Genomic DNA, 20596 nt, shown 5'->3' with positions numbered 1-20596 from the left:
GCCATCATTTATGAAACGTGCGTACGACCAAAAACAGGTGTACGACAGGCGTACGCTTGTTTCCACGCAAAGCATGACATTTATAAATTTGAACGTGATCGGTGCTATATGCTCAAATCTCACGTCTAGTCTGAACTCACGTACGCAAGTTTTTCAGGCGGCATAGCACCGTGCAGCAGTAAATCGGCGGTGGATTAGAAAGTTGAAGAGTTGAATGGACTATCTTGGACATAACATTTCCTACATGTGCAGCCTATTTGCTGTAATGTAGCCTATTGTATTGACACATTTGATGGCTTAGGATAGCCATATACTGTACTGTAGGAGATGATTACTTTCTCTTTGGCAAACGCAACATTCATGAATTATATATTTTAAATTATTTTCAAAGGGCAGTGTCGTATGGTTTTGTAATGAATATATTTATAGTATGATGCGTTCTCTCTGCAAAAATAAAGTTTGTTGCGCTTAAATCGCTCTAGTTTGCCGCCTCCCTTGATTCTAGCTGTCAAAATGAACAAGGTTCAGCTGAATTATATTTGGACAAGGTGCAAGGCCCTATTGTTTTTGCTCAGATTATTATTATAGTTTTTTCCGTCTTACCTAACTCCTTTTTTCACCAACTTGGCATGCTCTAAAACTCTTGAAATTTGGCAGCTACGTGTGGAATTGGTAACGCTACTCAGAACCAGAGCTCTGGCCTAGGGTGTGGCTCAGGGGCAGTATAGCGCCACCTAGCGTGTTGTCTGTTGTGGTTGACACATACATACACGAAAATGAACTAAATTTGGTAGACATGTGTGTTTCAATAATCTGAACAACTTTTACATTTAAACAATATAGTGAATCTTAGAAGAATTTGAGTTATGATTATGATTATGATTTTTGCACGTCATGTATTTTGAAACACTTCTCCTAGACGGTTTATCGAAATCATGTCATTTAAGCACTAAAATGATCTTGAGGGGTTGTCCGAGAGGAATTGCGACCAGATTTTTGAATTTCAAAAGTATATTGAAATGGCGAAGGTTTGAATCTAGGTGTCTTATAAAAGAAACAAAAAGTTGGTGTTATAGGTAGAAAACAGTGACTAATTTGGATGAAATTTGATGGAGTATTAGTTAGTGTGTTTGTAGTGACAGTCATATACAAAGTTTTGAATTTGGTGTTGTTTGTGATTTTTAAAAGCGCATTAATGATTGTGGTGGACACAGTTTTAGCTAAAATATTTAGCTGAGTTGATGAATAATAATAATCATATTAACCTATGCTGCAATTTTGACTAACCACATTAACAGAAAGTGAGTTATTTAGGTTTTCTTATGAGGATGGCTCTGTGTTACGATCTTTCCTCATCCGCGCCTTCATGTTGGTCCTGTTACACACACAGAACCACATTTAACCGCACACACATTACACACGCGCAAGCTTTCCAGAGAGTTACGCACACACACGGCCTCCCCCTTGACCCCTCTGCCTCCCTCCCTCTCTTTCTTTCTATCTCTCTCTCTATCTTAGCCCCATGCCCCCCCCCCCTCATTTGCATACCGACCCCCCACACACTCTCACCCATCCCCCATGCCTCTCTGGTGGTGGTAAGAAGGCCAACAGATGATAACCCAACTTGAGGATGAGAGAAGGCACCACAATCCTGCAACTTATTTGCCATGTGTGTGGTTGACAACACCTTGGTTAATAGATCTTAAACTTTCCTTAATATTAGACAATGATTAAAGAAGGCTTAAGAACGCTCTGTCGGGTTGTCTGTTGTGGTTGACACATACATTCACAAAAATGAACCAAATTTGGTGGGCTTGTGTGTTATTGCTATCTCTAGTCAGAGACAGAGCTCTGGCCTAGGGTGTGGCTAAGGGACTCTATAGCGCTACCTAGCGCATTGCCTGTTGTGGTTGACACATACATTCACGAAAATTAACCAGATTTGATGGGCTTGTGTGTTATCCCTATTGCTAGTCAGAGACAAACTCTGGCCAAAGGTGTGGCTTAAGGACTCTATAGCGCCACCTAGAGCATTGTTTGTTGTGGTTGACACAAACATTCACAAAAATGAACCAAATTTGGTGGGCTTGTGTGTTATTGCTGCCGCTAGATAAAAACAGAGCTCTGGCCTCGGGTGTGGCTTAGGGACTCTATAGCGCCACCTAGCACATTGCCTGTTGTGGTTGACACGTACACTCACGAAAATTAACCAAATTTGATGGGCTTGTGTGTTATTCCTATTGCTAGTCAGAGACAGAGCTCTGTCCAAAGGTCTGACTTAGGGACTCTATAGCGCCACCTAGAGCATTGTTTGTTGTTGTTGACACAAACATTCACAAAAATGAACCACATTTGGTGGGCTTGAGTGTTATTGCTGTTGCTAGATAAAGACAGAGCTCTGGCCTCGGGTGTGGCTTAGGGACTCCATAGCGCCACCTAGCGCATTGTCTGTTGTGGTTGACACGTAAATTCACGAAAATGAACCAAATTTGGTGGGCATATGTTTTGCTATAGCTATTCAGAGACAGAGCTCTGGCCGAGGGTGTGGCTTAGGGACTCTATAACGCCACCTAGTGTGTTACCTGTTGTGGTTGACATATACATTCACGAAAATGAATCAAATTTGGTGAGCTTGTGTGTTATTACTGCCGCAAGTCAGAAACAGAGCTCTGGCCTAGGGTGTGGCTTAGGGACTCTATAGCGCCACCTAGCACATTGTCTGTTGTGGTTGATACATTCACGAAAATGAACCACATTTGGTGGACATGTGTGTTATTGCTACCGCTAGTCAGGGATAGAGCTCTGGCCTAGGGTGTGGCTTAGGGACTCTATAGCGCCACCTAGCACATTGTCTATTATGGTTGACACATTCACGAAAATGAACCACATTTGGTGGGCATGTGTGCTATTGCTACTGCTTGTCAGGGATAGAGCTCTGGCCTAGGGTGAGGCTTAGGGACTCTATAGCGCCACCTAGCACATTGTCTATTATTGTTGACACATACATACACGACAATTAGGTACGCTTGTGTGTTATTGCTGCCACTAGTCAGAGACAGAGCTCTGGCCTTGGGTGTGGCTTTGTTGACACATACATTCACGGAAATGGCCCAGATTTGGTGGGCATATGAGTTGTATGAATCTGAACAAGTTTTACATTTCAACTATATAGTAAATATGAACAGAATTTGAGTTAAGTGAGATTTTCTGATTTTTGCACATCATGTATTTTGAAACACTTCTCCTAGACGGTTTGTCGAAATCATGTCATTTCAGCAGTAAAATGATCTTGAGGGGTTGCCCAAGACAAATTGCGACCAGATTTTTGAATTTCAAAAGTATATTGAAATGGCGAAGGTTTGAATCCAGGCGTCTTATAAAAGAAACAGGAAGTTGGCGTTATAGGCAGAAAACAGTGACTAATTTGGATGAAATTAAATGGAGTATTAGTTAGTAGTGTGTTTGTAGTGACAGTCATATACAAGTTTTGATGTGGCATTAATTCTGTCACTCAATAGCGCATTAATGATCGTGGTTGACACATAGTTTTACTTAAAATATTATGAAGTGAGTTTACAAATATTAATACTCATATGAACCTATGCTGAAATTTTGACGTTAACCACATTAACAGAAAGTGAGTTATTTAGGTTTTCATATGACTATGGTCTCTCATATCCGCTCCTTGCTGCCCGCGCGTGTTACACACAGAACTACTTTCAAACACATGTAACCTGCGTTGTGTGGAACCACCGCGGTCCAGCCCTGCACACGCCCGGACTCGAACCCGCAAGACAGCAGCACCTCGGATCGGGAGTCGAGCGCGCTAACAATCCAGCTAAAAGCCCAGGCTACTAGCTTTCATGCCAGCAGCGCTCTTGAAGCATCGGGGAGTGAGGTTTACTAATGTTCTACAGCATAGCTAACCAGCTAGCACCCGTTACACTCACCCCCCTAAACCTCACTCCCGATCCGGATCACGGCACCAATGTAACCTGCATTGTGTGGAACCACCGCGGTCCAGCCCTGCACACGCCCGGACTCGAACCCGCGAGACAGCAGCACCTCGGATCGGGAGTCGAGCGCGCTAACAATCCAGCTAAAAGCCCAGGCTACTAGCTTTCATGCCAGCAGCGCTCTTGAAGCGTTGGGGAGTGAGGTTTACTAACATTCTACAGCATAGCTAACCAGCTAGCACCCGTTACACACACACACATTACACACGCGCAAGCTTCCCAGAGAACTACATTCAAGCACACACACATTACACACGCGCAAGCTTCCCAGAGAGACACGCACACACACATCCTCGCCCTTCCCCCTTTTGCCTCTGCCCTCCCTCTCTCTCTCTCTCCGTCTCCCTATCATAGTCCCATGAGTCCCCTCTTTCCCATGCCCCCCCACACACATACACACTCTCTCACTCCCTTCCCATCCCCCATGTCTCTGTATCCCAGCCCCTTTCTCTCCCTTCCTGATATGAGTAAGAATCATGAAAATAAATGGCCAGAGTCAAGAATGACAGTGTGATGCAAAGTAAAAGGTAAAGAAAAGATCATGTTTATAATGGGTATTTTATTTGGGTTATATATTGTATGCATGTTATGCAGTGGTAGTAAGGAGGCCAACAGGTGATAACCCAACTTGAGGATGAGAGAAGGCACCACAATCCTGTAACTTATTTGCAATGTGTGTGTGTGACAACACCTTGGTTAAGAGATCTGCCCTTACCACAAGTAATCACAGTGGCCATCATTTATGAAACGTGCGTACGACCAAAAACAGGTGTACGACAGGCGTACGCTTGTTTCCACGCAAAGCATGACATTTATAAATTTGAACGTGATCGGTGCTATATGCTCAAATCTCACGTCTAGTCTGAACTCACGTACGCAAGTTTTTCAGGCGGCATAGCACCGTGCAGCAGTAAATCGGCGGTGGATTAGAAAGTTGAAGAGTTGAATGGACTATCTTGGACATAACATTTCCTACATGTGCAGCCTATTTGCTGTAATGTAGCCTATTGTATTGACACATTTGATGGCTTAGGATAGCCATATACTGTACTGTAGGAGATGATTACTTTCTCTTTGGCAAACGCAACATTCATGAATTATATATTTTAAATTATTTTCAAAGGGCAGTGTCGTATGGTTTTGTAATGAATATATTTATAGTATGATGCGTTCTCTCTGCAAAAATAAAGTTTGTTGCGCTTAAATCGCTCTAGTTTGCCGCCTCCCTTGATTCTAGCTGTCAAAATGAACAAGGTTCAGCTGAATTATATTTGGACAAGGTGAACTTCTCCCTGCAGAGGAATGTAGAAAGGGGTGCTACAAGGAGAGTAATTCAAACACACTCAAAATCCTACCATCTGCTGATGTCATTGTGGTTCATTCCTTTACAGAAATTTCACAGACAGATTCCGCATATTTGCGGCAAGGTCATATTTTCAAATGCAAATTATGTTTCTGGTGAACAGTTGTGTTTCACTTTTGGCAATGTTGTATGTATTTTTTTTCTGTTATGGATTTGCATAGAGGCAATAGGACTGGTTTCTGTGGTCGGAGCCTTTTGTTCTGTGAACTTGCACAGGCAAACTTGCTCATCACTGAAATACTGTAAAACCAGTTGACCACCTTTGATCAGTTGGAGCAGTTTCATTTCCCTGTTGTTGAGATTATGAGTTTCAGGCAGACACAACAATCTTGTTTGGGATGTTTTCAATTATTGGGCTGTAGGCCCAGTTTCATTTGACATTTCAAGTTCAAGTATTTATTTGCCATTTGCTCAAGTATAGTGCGGATCACTCACTCAACATTTATCCACTCATTAGCACCATGAATAAATAACAATAAGATCAATAACAAAATTGCAGAAGTGGTAGATGAGTTGGGTGTGTGTGTGTGTGTGTGTGTGTGTGTGTGTGTGTGTGTTTGTGTGTGTGTATGTGTGTACTGTAAAAAAGAAAAACTATACAATGACTTAAAACAGTCTAGTTTTGAATGAAACACAACCATATCGTGTTCAAGTAGTTATCTCATTGAGTAATCCATTTTTCTAATTGAATCAAATAAGCTAAGCGTATATACTAGGGGGAAAAGGAAAAGATGGTTTGTTACATTTACCACAAAAGGACATAACCTTTCCTACATGTGCAGCCTATTTGCTGTAATGTAGCCTATAGGCCCTTTTCACTCTAACGTCAGACACTTTCCGCTTTGAAGCTTTGCTGGGTATCAGTTCATCCGGCATAAGCAAAAGCTATGGTTATATGGTTACAGTTCTTGAGGTAAGATTAATATTTCACGTGTATTTATTATCTTCATTAGGGCCCGAGCACCGAGGTGCGGCCGCTGTAGCAGCGGCTGCACCGTAGGTCAAGAATCAACAGTCAAGAATGACAGTGTGATGCAAAGTAAAAGGTAAAGAAAAGATCATGTTTATAATGATTTTATTTGGGTTATATATTGTATGCATGTTATGCAGTGGTAGTAAGGAGGCCAACAGGTGATAACCCAACTTGAGGATGAGAGAAGGCACCACAATCCTGTAACTTATTTGCAATGTATGTGTGTGACAACACCTTGGTTGAGAGATCTGAAACTTTCCTTAATATTAGATAAAGATTAAAGAAGGGTTAAGAACACTCTGTCATGTTGTCTATTGTGATTGACACATTCACAAAAATGAACCAAATTTGGTGGGCTTGTTTGTTTTTGCTATTGCTAGTCGGAGACAGAGCTCTGTCCTAGGGTGTGGCTTAGGGACTCTATAGCACCACCTAGCGCGTTGTCTATAGTGGTTGACTCATACATTCACAAAAATGAACCAAATTTGGTGGGCTTGTGTGTTATTGCTACCGCTAGTCAGAGACAGAGCTCAGGCCTAGGGTGTGGCTTAGGGACTCTATAGCGCCACCTAGCGCATTGTCTGTTGTGGTTGACACGTACATTCACCCAAAGGAACCAAATTTGGTGGGCATGTATGTTATTGCTATAGTTATTCAGAGACAGAGCTCTGGCCTCGGGTTTGGCTTAGGGACTCTTTAGCGCCACCTAGTGCATTGTCTGTTGTGGTTGACACGTACATTCACCAAAATGAACCAAATTTGGTTAGCATATGTGTTATTGCTATAGCTATTCAGAGACAGCGCTCTGGCCAAGGGTGTCTTAGGGACTGTATAAGGCCACCTAGTGCAATGTCTTTTGTGGTTGACACACACATTCACGAATATGAACCAAATTTGGTGGGCTTGTGCGTTATTGCTATCGATAGTCAGAGATAGAGCTCTGGCGTAGGGTGTGGCTTAGGGACTCTATAACGCTACCTAGCATGTTGTCTGTTGTGGTTGACACATACATTCAGGAAAATTGACCAAATTTGGTGGGCATGTGTGTTGCTCATGCACATGCCCACCAACACGCACATGTTGCTTTGTTAGATTCCGAAATGTCACAGGTCTCCGCACCGCAGGTGCTCGGGCCCGCCATCGCCGCTTGCGGCTATATTTAGGGCCCGAGCACCGAGGTGCGGCCACTGAAAGTGGCTGCACCGTAGGTGCAAGGCCCTATTGTTTTCGCTCAGATTATTATTATTCTTTTTTCCGTCTTACCTGTTTTTTTTTTTTCACCAACTTGGCATGCTCTAAAACTCTTGTAATTTGGCAGCCATTTGTAGAATTGCAATCGAAACTCAGAGACAGAGCTTTGGCCTAGGGTGTGGCTCAGGGACTCTATAGCGCCATCTAGCGCGCTGTCTGTTGTGGTTGATACATACATTCACGGAAATGAACCAAATTTGTTGGAGATGTGTGTTGTATGAATCTGAACAAGTTTTACATTTGAACTACATAGTGAATCTTACAAGAATTTGAGTTATGATTATGATTATGATTTTTGCACATCATGTATTTTGAAACACTTCTCCTAGACGGTTTATCGAAATCATGTCATATAAGCACTAAAATGATCTTGAGGGGTTGCCCGAGAGGAATTGCGACCAGATTTTTGAATTTCAAAAGTATATTGAAATGGCGAAGGTTTGAATCTAGGTGTCTTATAAAAGAAACAAAAAGTTGGTGTTATAGGCAGAAAACAGTGACTAATTTGGATGAAATTTGATGGAGTATTAGTTAGTGTGTTTGTAGTGACAGTCATATACAAAGTTTTGAATTTGGTGTTGTTTGTGATTTTTAAAAGCGCATTAATGATTGTGGTGGATACAGTTTTAGCTAAAATATTTTGAAGCGAGTTGATGAATGATTATAATCATATCAAGCTATGCTGCAATTTTGATTTTAACCATGTTAACAGAAAGTGAGTTATTTTTAATTTCATATTTGCCCAATCACACAGCTCCTCCTCTCTGTCCTTCTCTGCCTCTCTCTCTGTTGCAACTAACAGACACACGCACGCACTCTGTCACCCCCCTTCTCGGGTCCTCCCTAACTAACACACACACATTGACACACGCGCGGCTTTCTAGAGACACAGAGACAGACACACACACACACACACACACACACACACACACACACACACACACGGCTTTCTAGAGACACAGAGAGACACAGAGACAGACACACACACACACACACACACACACACACACACACACACACACACGCGGCTTTCTAGAGACACAGAGAGAGACAGAGACAGACACACACACACACACACACACACACACACACACACACACACACACACACCCTTTGGGCAACCGTGGCCTACTGGTTAGGGCTTGTAGCTGGAGGATTGCCGGTTCGATCCCTGACCAGTCCACAGCTGAAGTGCCCTTGAGCAAGGCACCTAACCCCTGACTGCTCCCTGAGCGCCGCTGGCTGGGCAGGCAGCTCACTGCTCTGAGTATGGTATATTAAAAAGTATACAAAAGTATATTGAAATGGCGAAGGTTTGAATCTAGGTGTCTTGTAAAAGAAACAGAAAGTTGGTGTTATAGGTAGAATACAGTGACTAATTTGGATGAAATTTGATGGAGTATTAGTTAGTGTGTTTGTAGTGACAGTCATATGCAAAGTTTTGAATTTGGTGTTGTTTGTGTTTTTTAAAAGTGCATTAATGATTGTGGTGGACACAGTTTTAGCTAAAATATTTTGAAGCGAGTTGACAAATAATTATAATCATATCAACCTATGCTGCAATTTTGAAATGTTGACTTTAGCCATGTTCACAATAAGTGAGTATTTAGGTTTATTTGTGTTTGCATGTGTCTTATACTCCATCCATTTAGCTGAGCAGGAGTAGGTGCTCTCTCTCTCAGCTGCATGTCTCTCTCGTCCCCTGCTAATTCTCTACACAGACTCACAGACACTCTCTCACCCCTCCCCCGTCATTCTCTCTCGATCTCACGCACACACGCGCGCGCACGCGCACACACACACACACACACACACACACACACACACACACACACACACACACACACACACACACACACACACACACACACACACTCACTCACTCACTCACTCACTCACTCACTCACTCACTCACTCACTCACTCACTCACTCACTCACTCACTCACTCACTCACTCACTCACTCACTCACTCACTCACTCACTCACTCACTCACTCACTCACTCACTCACTCACTCACTCACTCACTCACTCCCTCCTTCCCTCTGGGCAGCCGTGGCCTACTGGTTAGGGCTTGGGGCTTGTAACTGGAAGGTTGCCGGTTCAATCCCCAACCAGTCCACCACTAAAGTGCCCTTGAGCAAGGCACCTAACCCCTCACTGCTCCCCCAGCACCGCTGGTTGGGCAGGCAGCTCACTGCTCTGGGTCAGTGTGTGATTCACCTCACTGTGTGTTCACTGTGTGCTGTGTGTGTTCACTAATTTGGTTAAATTGGGTTACATGCAGAGAAATAAATTTCCCTCACAGGATCAAAAAAGTGTATATTCTATTCTATTGATCCATTTGTCTCTACCCCCTCTGTCTGTGTCTGTCTAGCGTTATTGCTATCGATAGTCAGAGATAGAGCTCTGGCCTAGGGTGTGGCTTAGGGACTCTATAGCGCTACCTAGCATATTGTCTGTTGTGGCTGACACATACATTCAGGAAAATTGACCAAATTTGGTGGGCATGTGTGTTGCTCATGCACATGCCCACCAACACGCACATGTTGCTTTGTTAGATTCCAAAATCTCACAGGTCTCCGCACCGCTGGTGCTCGGGCCCGCCATCGCCGCTTGCGGCTATATTTATTATTATTATTATAGTTTTTCCGTCTTACCGAATTGCTTTTTTCACCAACTTAGCATGCTCTAAAACTCTTGTAATTTAGCAGGCATATGTAGAATTCCATGTGTTACTCAGAGACAGAGCTTTGGCCTAGGGCGTGGCTCAGGGACTCTATAGCGCCACCTATCACGCTGTCTGTTGTGGTTGACACATGCATTCACGAAAATGGCCCAGATTTGGTGGGCATGTGTGTTGCATTAATCTGAACAATTTTTACATTTACACTCTATAGTAAATATTTGAAGAATTTGAGTTATGGTTATGATTATGAATTTTGCACATCATGTATTTTGAAACACTTCTCCTAGACGGTTTATCGAAATCATGTCCTTTCAGCAGTAAAATGATCTTGAGGGGTTGCCCGAGAGGAATTGCGACCAGATTTTTGAATTTCAAAAGTATATTGAAATGGCGAAGGTTTGAATCTAGGTGTCTTATAAAAGAAACAAAAAGTTGGTGTTATAGGCAGAAAACAGTGACTAATTTGGATGAAATTTGATGGATTATTAGTTAGTGTGTTTGTAGTGACAGTCATATACAAAGTTTTGAATTTGGTGTTGTTTGTGATTTTTAAAAGCGCATTAATGATTGTGGTGGATACAGTTTTAGCTAAAATATTTTGAAGCGAGTTGATGAATGATTATAATCATATCAAGCTATGCTGCAATTTTGATTTTAACCATGTTAACAGAAAGTGAGTTATTTTTAATTTCATATTTGCCCAATCACACAGCCCCTCCTCTCTGTCCTTCTCTGCCTCTCTCTCTAGTCCCTTTCCCACATGAGCGAGACATCCGGATGTCAAACGGATATCAAACGGATGGCTGTATGTGGGAACGCAAAACTCGGGTATTTTCTTACCCGGAACTCACCCTACTAGCCCCCTAGTACTACTTCTAGATGTTACCCGGGTGCGCTTAGGTGGGAACGCAGCCGGCACAGTTCTGGGTAGAGATGGGGGGCGTACCGATGACGTATAGAAATGCGCCCTTGCAGCCTGCTTGCAGCGTGAGGCAGAAAGTACAAATTGCCATGGTAACGATAAACATTGCCCTACGAGTATGAACACAGACGAGAACACCGGAGTACAGAAAACAGTGACATTTTGTTGTGTACGTACAATAAAAATTTAAACTGCAATCACGTTGTTGTGTTTGTTGCGGGACAGGCAGGATTATCCTTGCAAACGTGAATAGCTTGAAGTGTTGTCGATTAGCTTGCAACTAGCTGTTTATTACAGTGGTTAGCAATTAACAGCTAACAGTTAACGTCGCTGTTATTTAGCATTGTTGCTTTTTGTAGGAGTTGGGAAGGAGCCTCAGCCTCAGACCTCTGTGTGCTGTTTATATATTTTCCAGGTGTGTCATTATTTTCTATTAATTTGTTGTGTTGGATGTTTATACCAGAGAGGGTTGAAGTAGAGCTTTGTTTATACTGTGGTCCTGGCGTTAGCTATTTTTTCCTCTATGCTAGCTCCCGCTGACTAGCGAGCTAACTACTTCTGTTGTTTCATGATGTTTTGGATCTGATGCAAGTTCGCATCATCCAGGCAACACAGCACAACAACGCATTTATTTAGCGTCATCTCCCTCCCCCTGCAAGTGCTGACATTGCCCCACCCCTCGCGGCTCCTACTCGGGTCTAGTGTGAACACAATTACCCGTATCTCACTCGGACATAAAGCTCATGTGGGAAACGTCCGTGTCGTGCCTCTACCGGGTAAATATGTCCGGGTAACTTCTAGAAGTTAGGTGGGAAAGGGACTCCTGGACTCCTGTTGCAACTAACAGACACACGCACGCACTCTGTCACCCCCCTTCTCGGGTCCTCCCTAACTAACACACACACATTGACACACGCGTGGCTTTCTAGAGACACAGACACACACACACACACACACACACACACACACACACACACACACACACACACACACACACACACACACACACACACACACACACACACACACACACACACACACACACACACACACACACACACACACACACACACACACACACACACACACACACACACACACACACACACACACACACACACACACACACACACACACACACACACACACACACACACACACACACACACACACACACCCTCCCTCCCTCCCTCCCTCCTTCCCTCTGGGCAGCCGTGGCCTACTGGTTAGGGCTTGGGGCTTGTAACTGGAAGGTTGCCGGTTCAATCCCCAACCAGTTCACCACTAAAGTGCCCTTGAGCAAGGCACCTAACCCCTCCCTGCTCCCCCAGCACCGCTGGTTGGGCAGGCAGCTCACTGCTCTGGGTCAGTGTGTGATTCACCTCACTGTGTGCTGTGTGTGTTCACTAATTTGGTTAAATTGGGTTACATGCAGAGAAATACATTTCCCTCACGGGATCAAAAAAGTGTATATTCTATTCTATTGATCCATTTGTCTCTACCCCCTCTGTCTGTGTCTGTCTAGTGTTATTGCTATCGATAGTCAGAGATAGAGCTCTGGCCTAGGGTGTGGCTTAGGGACTCTATAGCGCTACCTAGCATATTGTCTGTTGTGGCTGACACATACATTCAGGAAAATTGACCAAATTTGGTGGGCATGTGTGTTTCTCATGCACATGCCCACCAACACGCACATGTTGCTTTGTTAGATTCCAAAATCTCACAGGTCTCCGCACCGCTGGTGCTCGGGCCCGCCATCGCCGCTTGCGGCTATATTTTTGTTCTGATCCTGTATGCTGATAGCTCAGTTTAAATTATTATGTTTTATTTAAAGCAGCACTATGCAAGGTTTTTTTTGCCTCAATATTCAAGCTTCAAAGTCATTTTGATGGTAAGCAAACATGTTAGGGAGCATAGCTGGCAGCGCCTTACAGGCAGAAAACCAGCCTTGCAATTTGGCTGACAGTGAGTCAGAAACATCTCACAATAATTTTGAATAATTACGTAGTCAGTATCTTTATAGATTGTCTTCGCCTGTTGCTAGTCCTTCAGCTCCAAAACACATGCAAATGCACTGTGTTCAGGGGGAAGGGCTCAAGCCATGAGAAAATAACAGCAAGGTAAAATATGTATATTCCGCGACTCTACTGTAGGGGGAGCTCTAGTAACAGGCAAAATATACATCAGTATACCTACTGACAAGGTAATGTTTCACAATAAAAGGGCTGTTCACTGACTGTTTCCAAAATGTTTCCTTTCCCCTGCATGCTAGGCTAGTGTGTTTGGAGAGGTACTAGACCATCAGAATGGCACCTACTTGGCCCGGTTCACTCTGCCCTGGGCAGGCGAGGCGTCGGTGGCAGTCCGCCTAATTCACTCCAGTGAGGCTGTGCAAATCCTCAAGCAACACCGGGACGCTGACCCTGACCGTGTCGACTTCTACGGCCATTTTGAGGGCAAGAACCCCCGGGGTGTTAAAGTGAAGGAGAAGGTGGCCTGTACCGTTAAGTGGGAAGGGGTGGCAATGCCTGGCAAGGGGAACTGCTGCTGTGAGTATCCAGATGTCCGTACCGGGCTGACGTGGTACTGCCGTAAACCCCCAACTCTGCCCTGCAATACCCTGGTGTACTACAATTTAGGTGTTTACAAGAATCACATGACAGGCCTTGAGAACAAAATCATGCAAAAGTGAGTAAAAGAAGTTTGGTATTTATTAGTGGGCTTGCTGCAAGGCAAGCCCATCTATTGTTCTTCCAAAGCAAGCACATTTCAAACATTTTTATTCAACAATAATATTATTAGTGGGCTTGCTGCAAAGCAATACAAGGCCCACTATTGTTCTCCTTAAGTTTACTTCTTTTTTTTAGTGGGCTTGCTGCAAGGCAAGCCCATCTATTGTTATCCGTCGGCCGTTTTTTTAAGACGCCTCTTCTCCTAGAATGTTTGAGCTATCGATGCGGTTCAAACACTTAAAAATCAGGCCCAATCCGGTGTAGGTTGCTTGCCAATGTCGGATGGCTGTCGGTTGTCGTTTTTCCGGTATTCCCGTTTTTAGACCCTTGTAGTTCCGCCATGCTCCACCAGAGGCTGTTCCCCATTGAATTGAATGGGGTTTTCGGTCCCATTGAAATTAATGGGGAAATTATTTTTTTGCCAATATATATATATTTTTTTGTACCCTTATTTTTTTAAGAATTATTGACATAATAGACGTCATTAGCTAAGTTAGCTAATCCACAACATTACGAAATGACCTTGTATTGACTTGACGTGCCTGATTCGACACAATTCATGCGGCAATATCAATCAAATGCTGCGTTGTGATATAATAATGTCCAGATAAAATGTCCGGATTGTGAGATTTCATGAGTTTTCGATCGTCATCTACTTCAGTTCTCTTCATGATAGACTTCCAAAAATCACACATAAGGTGAGTTAGAGTGTCTAGATTCGTACTCTACGCATGGGAGCTAAAAACGCAATATTACGTTGTTGCCACTCAATGAGTTAATTGACCAGATGATCGTGTAGTGTGACGTGTTTAAGAGCTCTACTGTGGAGGTAAGAAAACTTGACTTTGGCCCATTATATCTCCACTTTAATAATACCAATCACTAAAGTGTTTTATGTCATTTTCATCGTTTATTATCTCAACTACTAAGTAGAAAGTCTAAAAAATGTAACCCAGTGGTTGAGATCATCTTTCTGTGTGTGCCTGATTATAAAAAATATGAAAAGCTTAAGATGGGTTACTGGAAATAAATTTGGATTGATGACGCAACGTCATGCGCCCATGATTTCCCATTAGTTAGTGTTGAGTGAACTTGAGTGAACTCAACTACCGGTAAAAGAGAAATCACATTTTTCTGGGGAACATGTTGAGGGTTTGTTTTAGAATCTGTACACTTTGATGGTCAAAATTAACAGATCCAATTTCCGTGGTCAAAGGTAGAAGTCACTATGACCTCACATCACATTTACGCAACTTTTTATGCATGCTTTGCTTCTGTTGTTTATTGAATTTTGTTTAAAAATGTATCTTGTTAACGGTGTTCTGTTTGAAGTCAGTTCCTATTCATTCATTCATGGTGTACTGCAGTTGAAGTCAATTTACAATACAGTACAAAATATGCATAATCAGTGATAATGCATAATTATATAGAATAGAATATTAATATAATATAATAAGTATTCATTTATCTGATGCCATATTCTTTGTTTCCTCAGTAAATATGTGAATCGATGGATCAAGGGTGATTCACTCGTGATTAGAGTCCTTGCCTCTAACGCCACTCTTGGTATGTTTTCCCTTTTTCTTTGTGTATGCCATGCCAACATAAACAATGCCAATAAGATCACTTTTAAAGTTCATATTGAGAAGTTGGCCCAGAAGTTAAAAATTAAGCTTTCGTTTTATTTCAGAAACAAAGCATATTTCACTCTTCAGGAAGAAACTGATAAATGCCACATTTCTGCCCATTCTAGCTTATGGTGATACTCTTTACATGAATGCTAGCCTGGCTAACGCCTACCACTTCTCAAATGAGACGTGGTCTGGCAACCAGACGTTCATTTTCTCGTATTTGAAAAAATGCCCAGATCCGTTCATTGGGCGCCACGGATGTCTATCAAATGCGCATAGCTCACCCAACTCGTTCGTATGCAACGCTAAGGGATGCCATTGACATCAGTGTAAATCCTTTGGCGTCGAATGTAGATGCCAAAGGATGTTCTGTGATTGGTTCGCCAACATCAGGCGAACATTTGGACGTTAGTTTCCAGACTGGCTTAGCAGCGGGATTGAAATCACCGCGCAAGGCAGTATGGGAACACCCAGGCTACATGAATGCTGCTTCTTCCACTTAACATGTCCTTAATACAGTTTACCATGGTAATAACTGCTGTAAATATGTACTTACAGAAGCAATAAATATTTAGGATTTACTTATTGTGACATAATATTTCTGTAATTATACCAACATGATGGTGCTATGAATGACTAAATTACAGTACATAGTAACTTCTAAGTGTTATGGCACAATAACACAGTGGTCAAAGTTTTTGTAGTAGTTAGTTTGATGGTAAAATGTGACCTGTTATCTGTTATTATGATGAAATAAATAAGGTAATTTCACAATAACTATATGGTATCAGGGCTGTAAAATACTGTTTTGTCTTTTCGAAAGAATTTCAACAACTCCCCACCGTATAGAAAACCTTTTGAAAAGACAAAACAGTATTTTACAACCCTGATACCATATAGTTATTGTGAAATTATCTCATTTATTTCATCACAACAACAGATAACAGGTCACATATTATGTCACAATAAGTAAATCCAAAATATGTTTTATTTTACCCTTAAATCCAAGTTATTTGCATTGTTGTTGTATGGTAATTGAACAGTAATTGTCTAGAAATTACACATTAATTATTTGTAATATGTGGTTTAAAAATATTGTTACCATTAAATTGCATACATATTACCATAACATTACCCACTTATTACCGATCTGTAATGTAAAGTGTTATGCCTCCCCATACCATCACTAAGCCACCACCAAACCGGTCATGCTGAATGATGATGCAGGCAGCATCATGTTCTCCACGACATCTCCAGACCCTTTCATGTCTGTCACATGTGCTCAGGGTGATCCTGCTCTCATCTGTGAAAAGCACAGGGCTCTAGTGCCAGACCTGCCAATTTTGCATTCTATGGAAAATGTCAATTGAGCTCCACAGTGCTGGGCAGTGAGCACAGGTCCCTCTAGAGGCCATCGGGCTCTCAGGCCACCTTCATGACGTCTGTTTCTGACAGTGTGGCCAGAGACATTCACATCAGTGACCTGCTGGAGGTCATTCTGTAGGGCTATACACTAATCCAGCGCGAACTTGATGGGCGCTGCCATCTTGAATATTGCCATTACTGCGTGCCTGCGAGTGTGACAAGTGACACTTGCCTGTGCTTTTCAATGAAAGCATCCTGTCACTGTCAGAGAATGTCTATAACAAGAGATCCCGCTTATGAAAGAAAATGTCAGGTGAAAGGGAAAATTGGATCAATGATGTCAGACTGTGCCAAAACTTACCGATGAAGGTAATTTATTAACAACATAAGGTATTAAGATGTGTATTAATGACAGCTAACCTCTGCAACAGCCGCCTATGGAACCAAGGGGCTAATTTCTTAGCGGCCAGCCACGCAGTAATGGCGGCGCTGTGTTACTTCCGTGTTTCGCTGGATTAGTGTATTGTAGGGCTCCTACTGTCCCTCCTTGCACAAAAGAGCAGATACTGGTCCTCCTACTGGGTTAAGGACCTTGTGCCACCCTGCCCTGCTCTCCTAGAGCAACTGCCTGTCTCCTGGAATCTCTTCCATGCTCTTGAGACTATGCTGGGAGACACAGCAATCTTTCTGGCCATGGAACACATTGGTGTGCCATTCTGGAGGAGTTGGACTACCTGTGCAACCTCTGTAGGCTTCAGATATTGGCTTATGCTACCAGTAGTAACACTGATCCTATCCCAATGCAAAACTAGTGAAACATCAGTCAAGAAGGATAAACATGAAAAAATTACCAGTTGCCACCACCTGTAAAACCATTCCTGTTTGGGGGGTGGTCTCACAGTTGGCCCTCTAGTACACCTGTAGTAAATTTTGTTGACATCAAAGCAGGTCAACCTGATTCACAACCACCTCTGTTGCATAACTGGCAAGATCAATATCCCACAAGTATGACTGACTTGATGCTATACTCCTATGAACAAGTGTTCCCTTTATTTTTTTGAGCAGTGTATATGTTGAATAATATTGCAATACAGCTTAAAATAACATATTCTGCAATATATTTGAAATATATTGTGATATAAATTTAGCCTAGAAATCTAGACGCACCCGAGCGGCAAAAAATATATTTTTCCTAGCAGGATGGTCTAGTGTCACACCGTTAAGGCCAATCCTGCGTCCGGCACCAAGTCAGCCGGTCCAATCAGAGCGCTCTATCTGTGTACCGAGTCCTTGAGCCCGCAGAGCTGCGCTACAGCGAGATATAGAACAACCATAGAGAACAACGAGGCTAACGAAGCCTGCTCGTTTGAATCAGCTTTGTCATCGACTTTGGAAGAGTTAGAATTGCACTCAAGCACTCAAGTCATTCGTTTTAAAGAAGGATGTATTTGCCGCTTTGCCGACCGGCTACGATTGGTCACAAGTGCTGGCCTATTACAGTACGTGTACAGTAGAGGCAGTTTGAAAGACAGTGGCCCAATCCCAATGTCAGCCCTAAAGACTATGGATTAAGGACTCATTAGGCGCGTTCAAGTTGGCTGCGCAGCACAAAAACTGCGCAGCACAAGATGCACGTGGTTAAAAATCTGTCCACGATGGTCTAGATGGGCGTGTTTTCGACTCGGCAGTCGGTATCACATGGCCTCAACTTATCGCGGGAGCAAGGCGTGGCCAGGCTGCTGCTCCGCAAAAGAGCAGCCGGTCTGGAGGTACTGCGGAGAGCAGCGGAGCCTAGACCCTGCCTTCATGATGTCAGGTCTTTGCCCTAATTGGCTTTTACATCCCTGACGTGTGTGCAGGTGTTTAGATGCCTCCCCATATCCACAAGAGTCCGTGCGGGTCCGTGCCTCGTGATTCGTCACATGGTCAAGTCTAGACCACGGGAAGTAGAGAGTGTACAACTTCATAGCAGCGTTTGCATCCCCGCCCCTGCTGCCACTGGCAGCTCTCGTTGCTGCAAAAGGTCATTTGGAGTTGAACTTGAACACGGCTACAGACTTAATTGATCTCAGGTGCTAAGTGAGTGAGTGTGAGGCCACATGCTCAGATAGGTATTTTGGGATTGGGACAGCACTTCAAGAGATCACATGTACCTTTGCTAACAAGGACGTTGCTAACATTTTCACCATGCACGTGTGTGTCGTGCTGTTGTTTACCTTCATTTCTGGATTTTTCTATGATCTCCGCAGTAAACGTCACAACACTTTGAACTGTGGGTAATTCCCTTAGGTTAAGTCTGCACCGATGCAGACTCACGGAAAGGGCTCAGTAAGTGTGTACTCAAACCCTCACGCCCGTTGTAATTCGACATTGGGACAGCCCTAAGCCCTTATGAATTTCGCGAGAACGCGCACCAAACTCTGTGAGTCCGTGAGTCCAGACTCATTGCCAGGCTAATATAAATTCACTTATATCTGACGTATATTTGCAATTTTTAACAGAAGAAAATTTATGTTTAACTGCATACTGCTGTACACGGCCCTTCAGTGTTTAAAATCTATACAGCGTTTAATTGTGTTCAATTATACAATGAGAATTCTTCTTAGAGTATCCAGGGAGTACCAGATATTGGCCCAATCCCAATGTCCGGACTCACGAACTCACGGACTTTGGTGCGCGTTCTCGCGAAATTCGTAAGGGTTTAGGGCTGTCCCAATGTCGAATTACAACGGGCGGGAGGGTTTGAGTACAGACTTACCGAGCCCTTTCCGTGAGTCTGCATCGGTGCAGACTTAACCTAAGGGAATTACCCACAGTTCAAAGTGTTGTGACGTTTACCGCGGAGATCATAGAAAAATCCGGAAATGAAGGTAAACAACAGCACGCACGACACACGTGCATGGTGCAAATGTTAGCAACGTCTTTGTTAGTAAACATCGCCAAGGTAGGCTACATGTGATCTCGTGAAGTGCTATCCCAATCCCAAATACCTATCTGAGCCTATGTGGCCTCACACACTCACTCACTTAGCACCTGAGATCAATTAAGTCTGTGAGTCTTTAGTTCTTAGTCTTTAGGGCTGACATTGGGATTGGGCCACTGCAGAGTGGGCAAAGCAATTTTAAGAAACAGCGTCTTTCTCTGCTCCCTACCTCAGTTAACGAAGGTTATCAACTGAACGACACTTCAATCACAAGCGCAGTTGAATGTTAACTGATGGCAACATTAAAAGGAATCAAGCGTTTAGCGATCATAAAATAATACAATGCATGATGTCAACAAGCAGGACGATAATGAAGAGCAGTTGTATTCAAAATCTGGCAATCTGGCAAGTAGGAAAGTTTAAGTGGATGGAAAGTGAGAGTAAGGTATTCGAAAGGCCAACGAAAGTTAAGGTTGCATAATATATAAAGACGCAAAACTGGTGGTCTAATTAGTGATTCTGTTGTCTTTGAAAGATTCCGTTAAAGATGCATTTAACAGTAAACCGCATTCATCACCTGATTTTACAAGGCAGAAATATTTAGGCGCAAAATAGACGTGCATTTTCATGATATTCTTGAGTCGGAAAAGCACAATTTGACATTCTCAGTCACCTCCCGTGCAGTGCCGCCGCTCCCACCATGCATGTAGGGCACCAAGTACAGAGGAGGCA

At 43.1% G+C, this 20596-nt stretch overlaps 1 protein-coding gene across 1 annotated transcript in view; it reads left to right on the top strand.

Moving 5' to 3' along the window:
- Positions 1-20596, top strand: part of LOC134088871 (NXPE family member 3-like) — a 51679-nt gene that overhangs the window by 23468 nt on the left and 7615 nt on the right. The window contains exons 4-5 of the mRNA XM_062543034.1: positions 13486-13901; positions 15441-15511. Of these exons, the coding sequence (XP_062399018.1) occupies positions 13486-13901; positions 15441-15511 (487 nt within the window). The remainder of the gene's footprint in view (positions 1-13485; positions 13902-15440; positions 15512-20596) is intronic.

The sequence above is a fragment of the Sardina pilchardus genome, chromosome 8, assembly GCF_963854185.1.
Source record: "Sardina pilchardus chromosome 8, fSarPil1.1, whole genome shotgun sequence".
Lineage (NCBI taxonomy): Eukaryota > Metazoa > Chordata > Actinopteri > Clupeiformes > Clupeidae > Sardina > Sardina pilchardus.
This window is presented reverse-complemented; position numbering and strand designations above follow the sequence as displayed.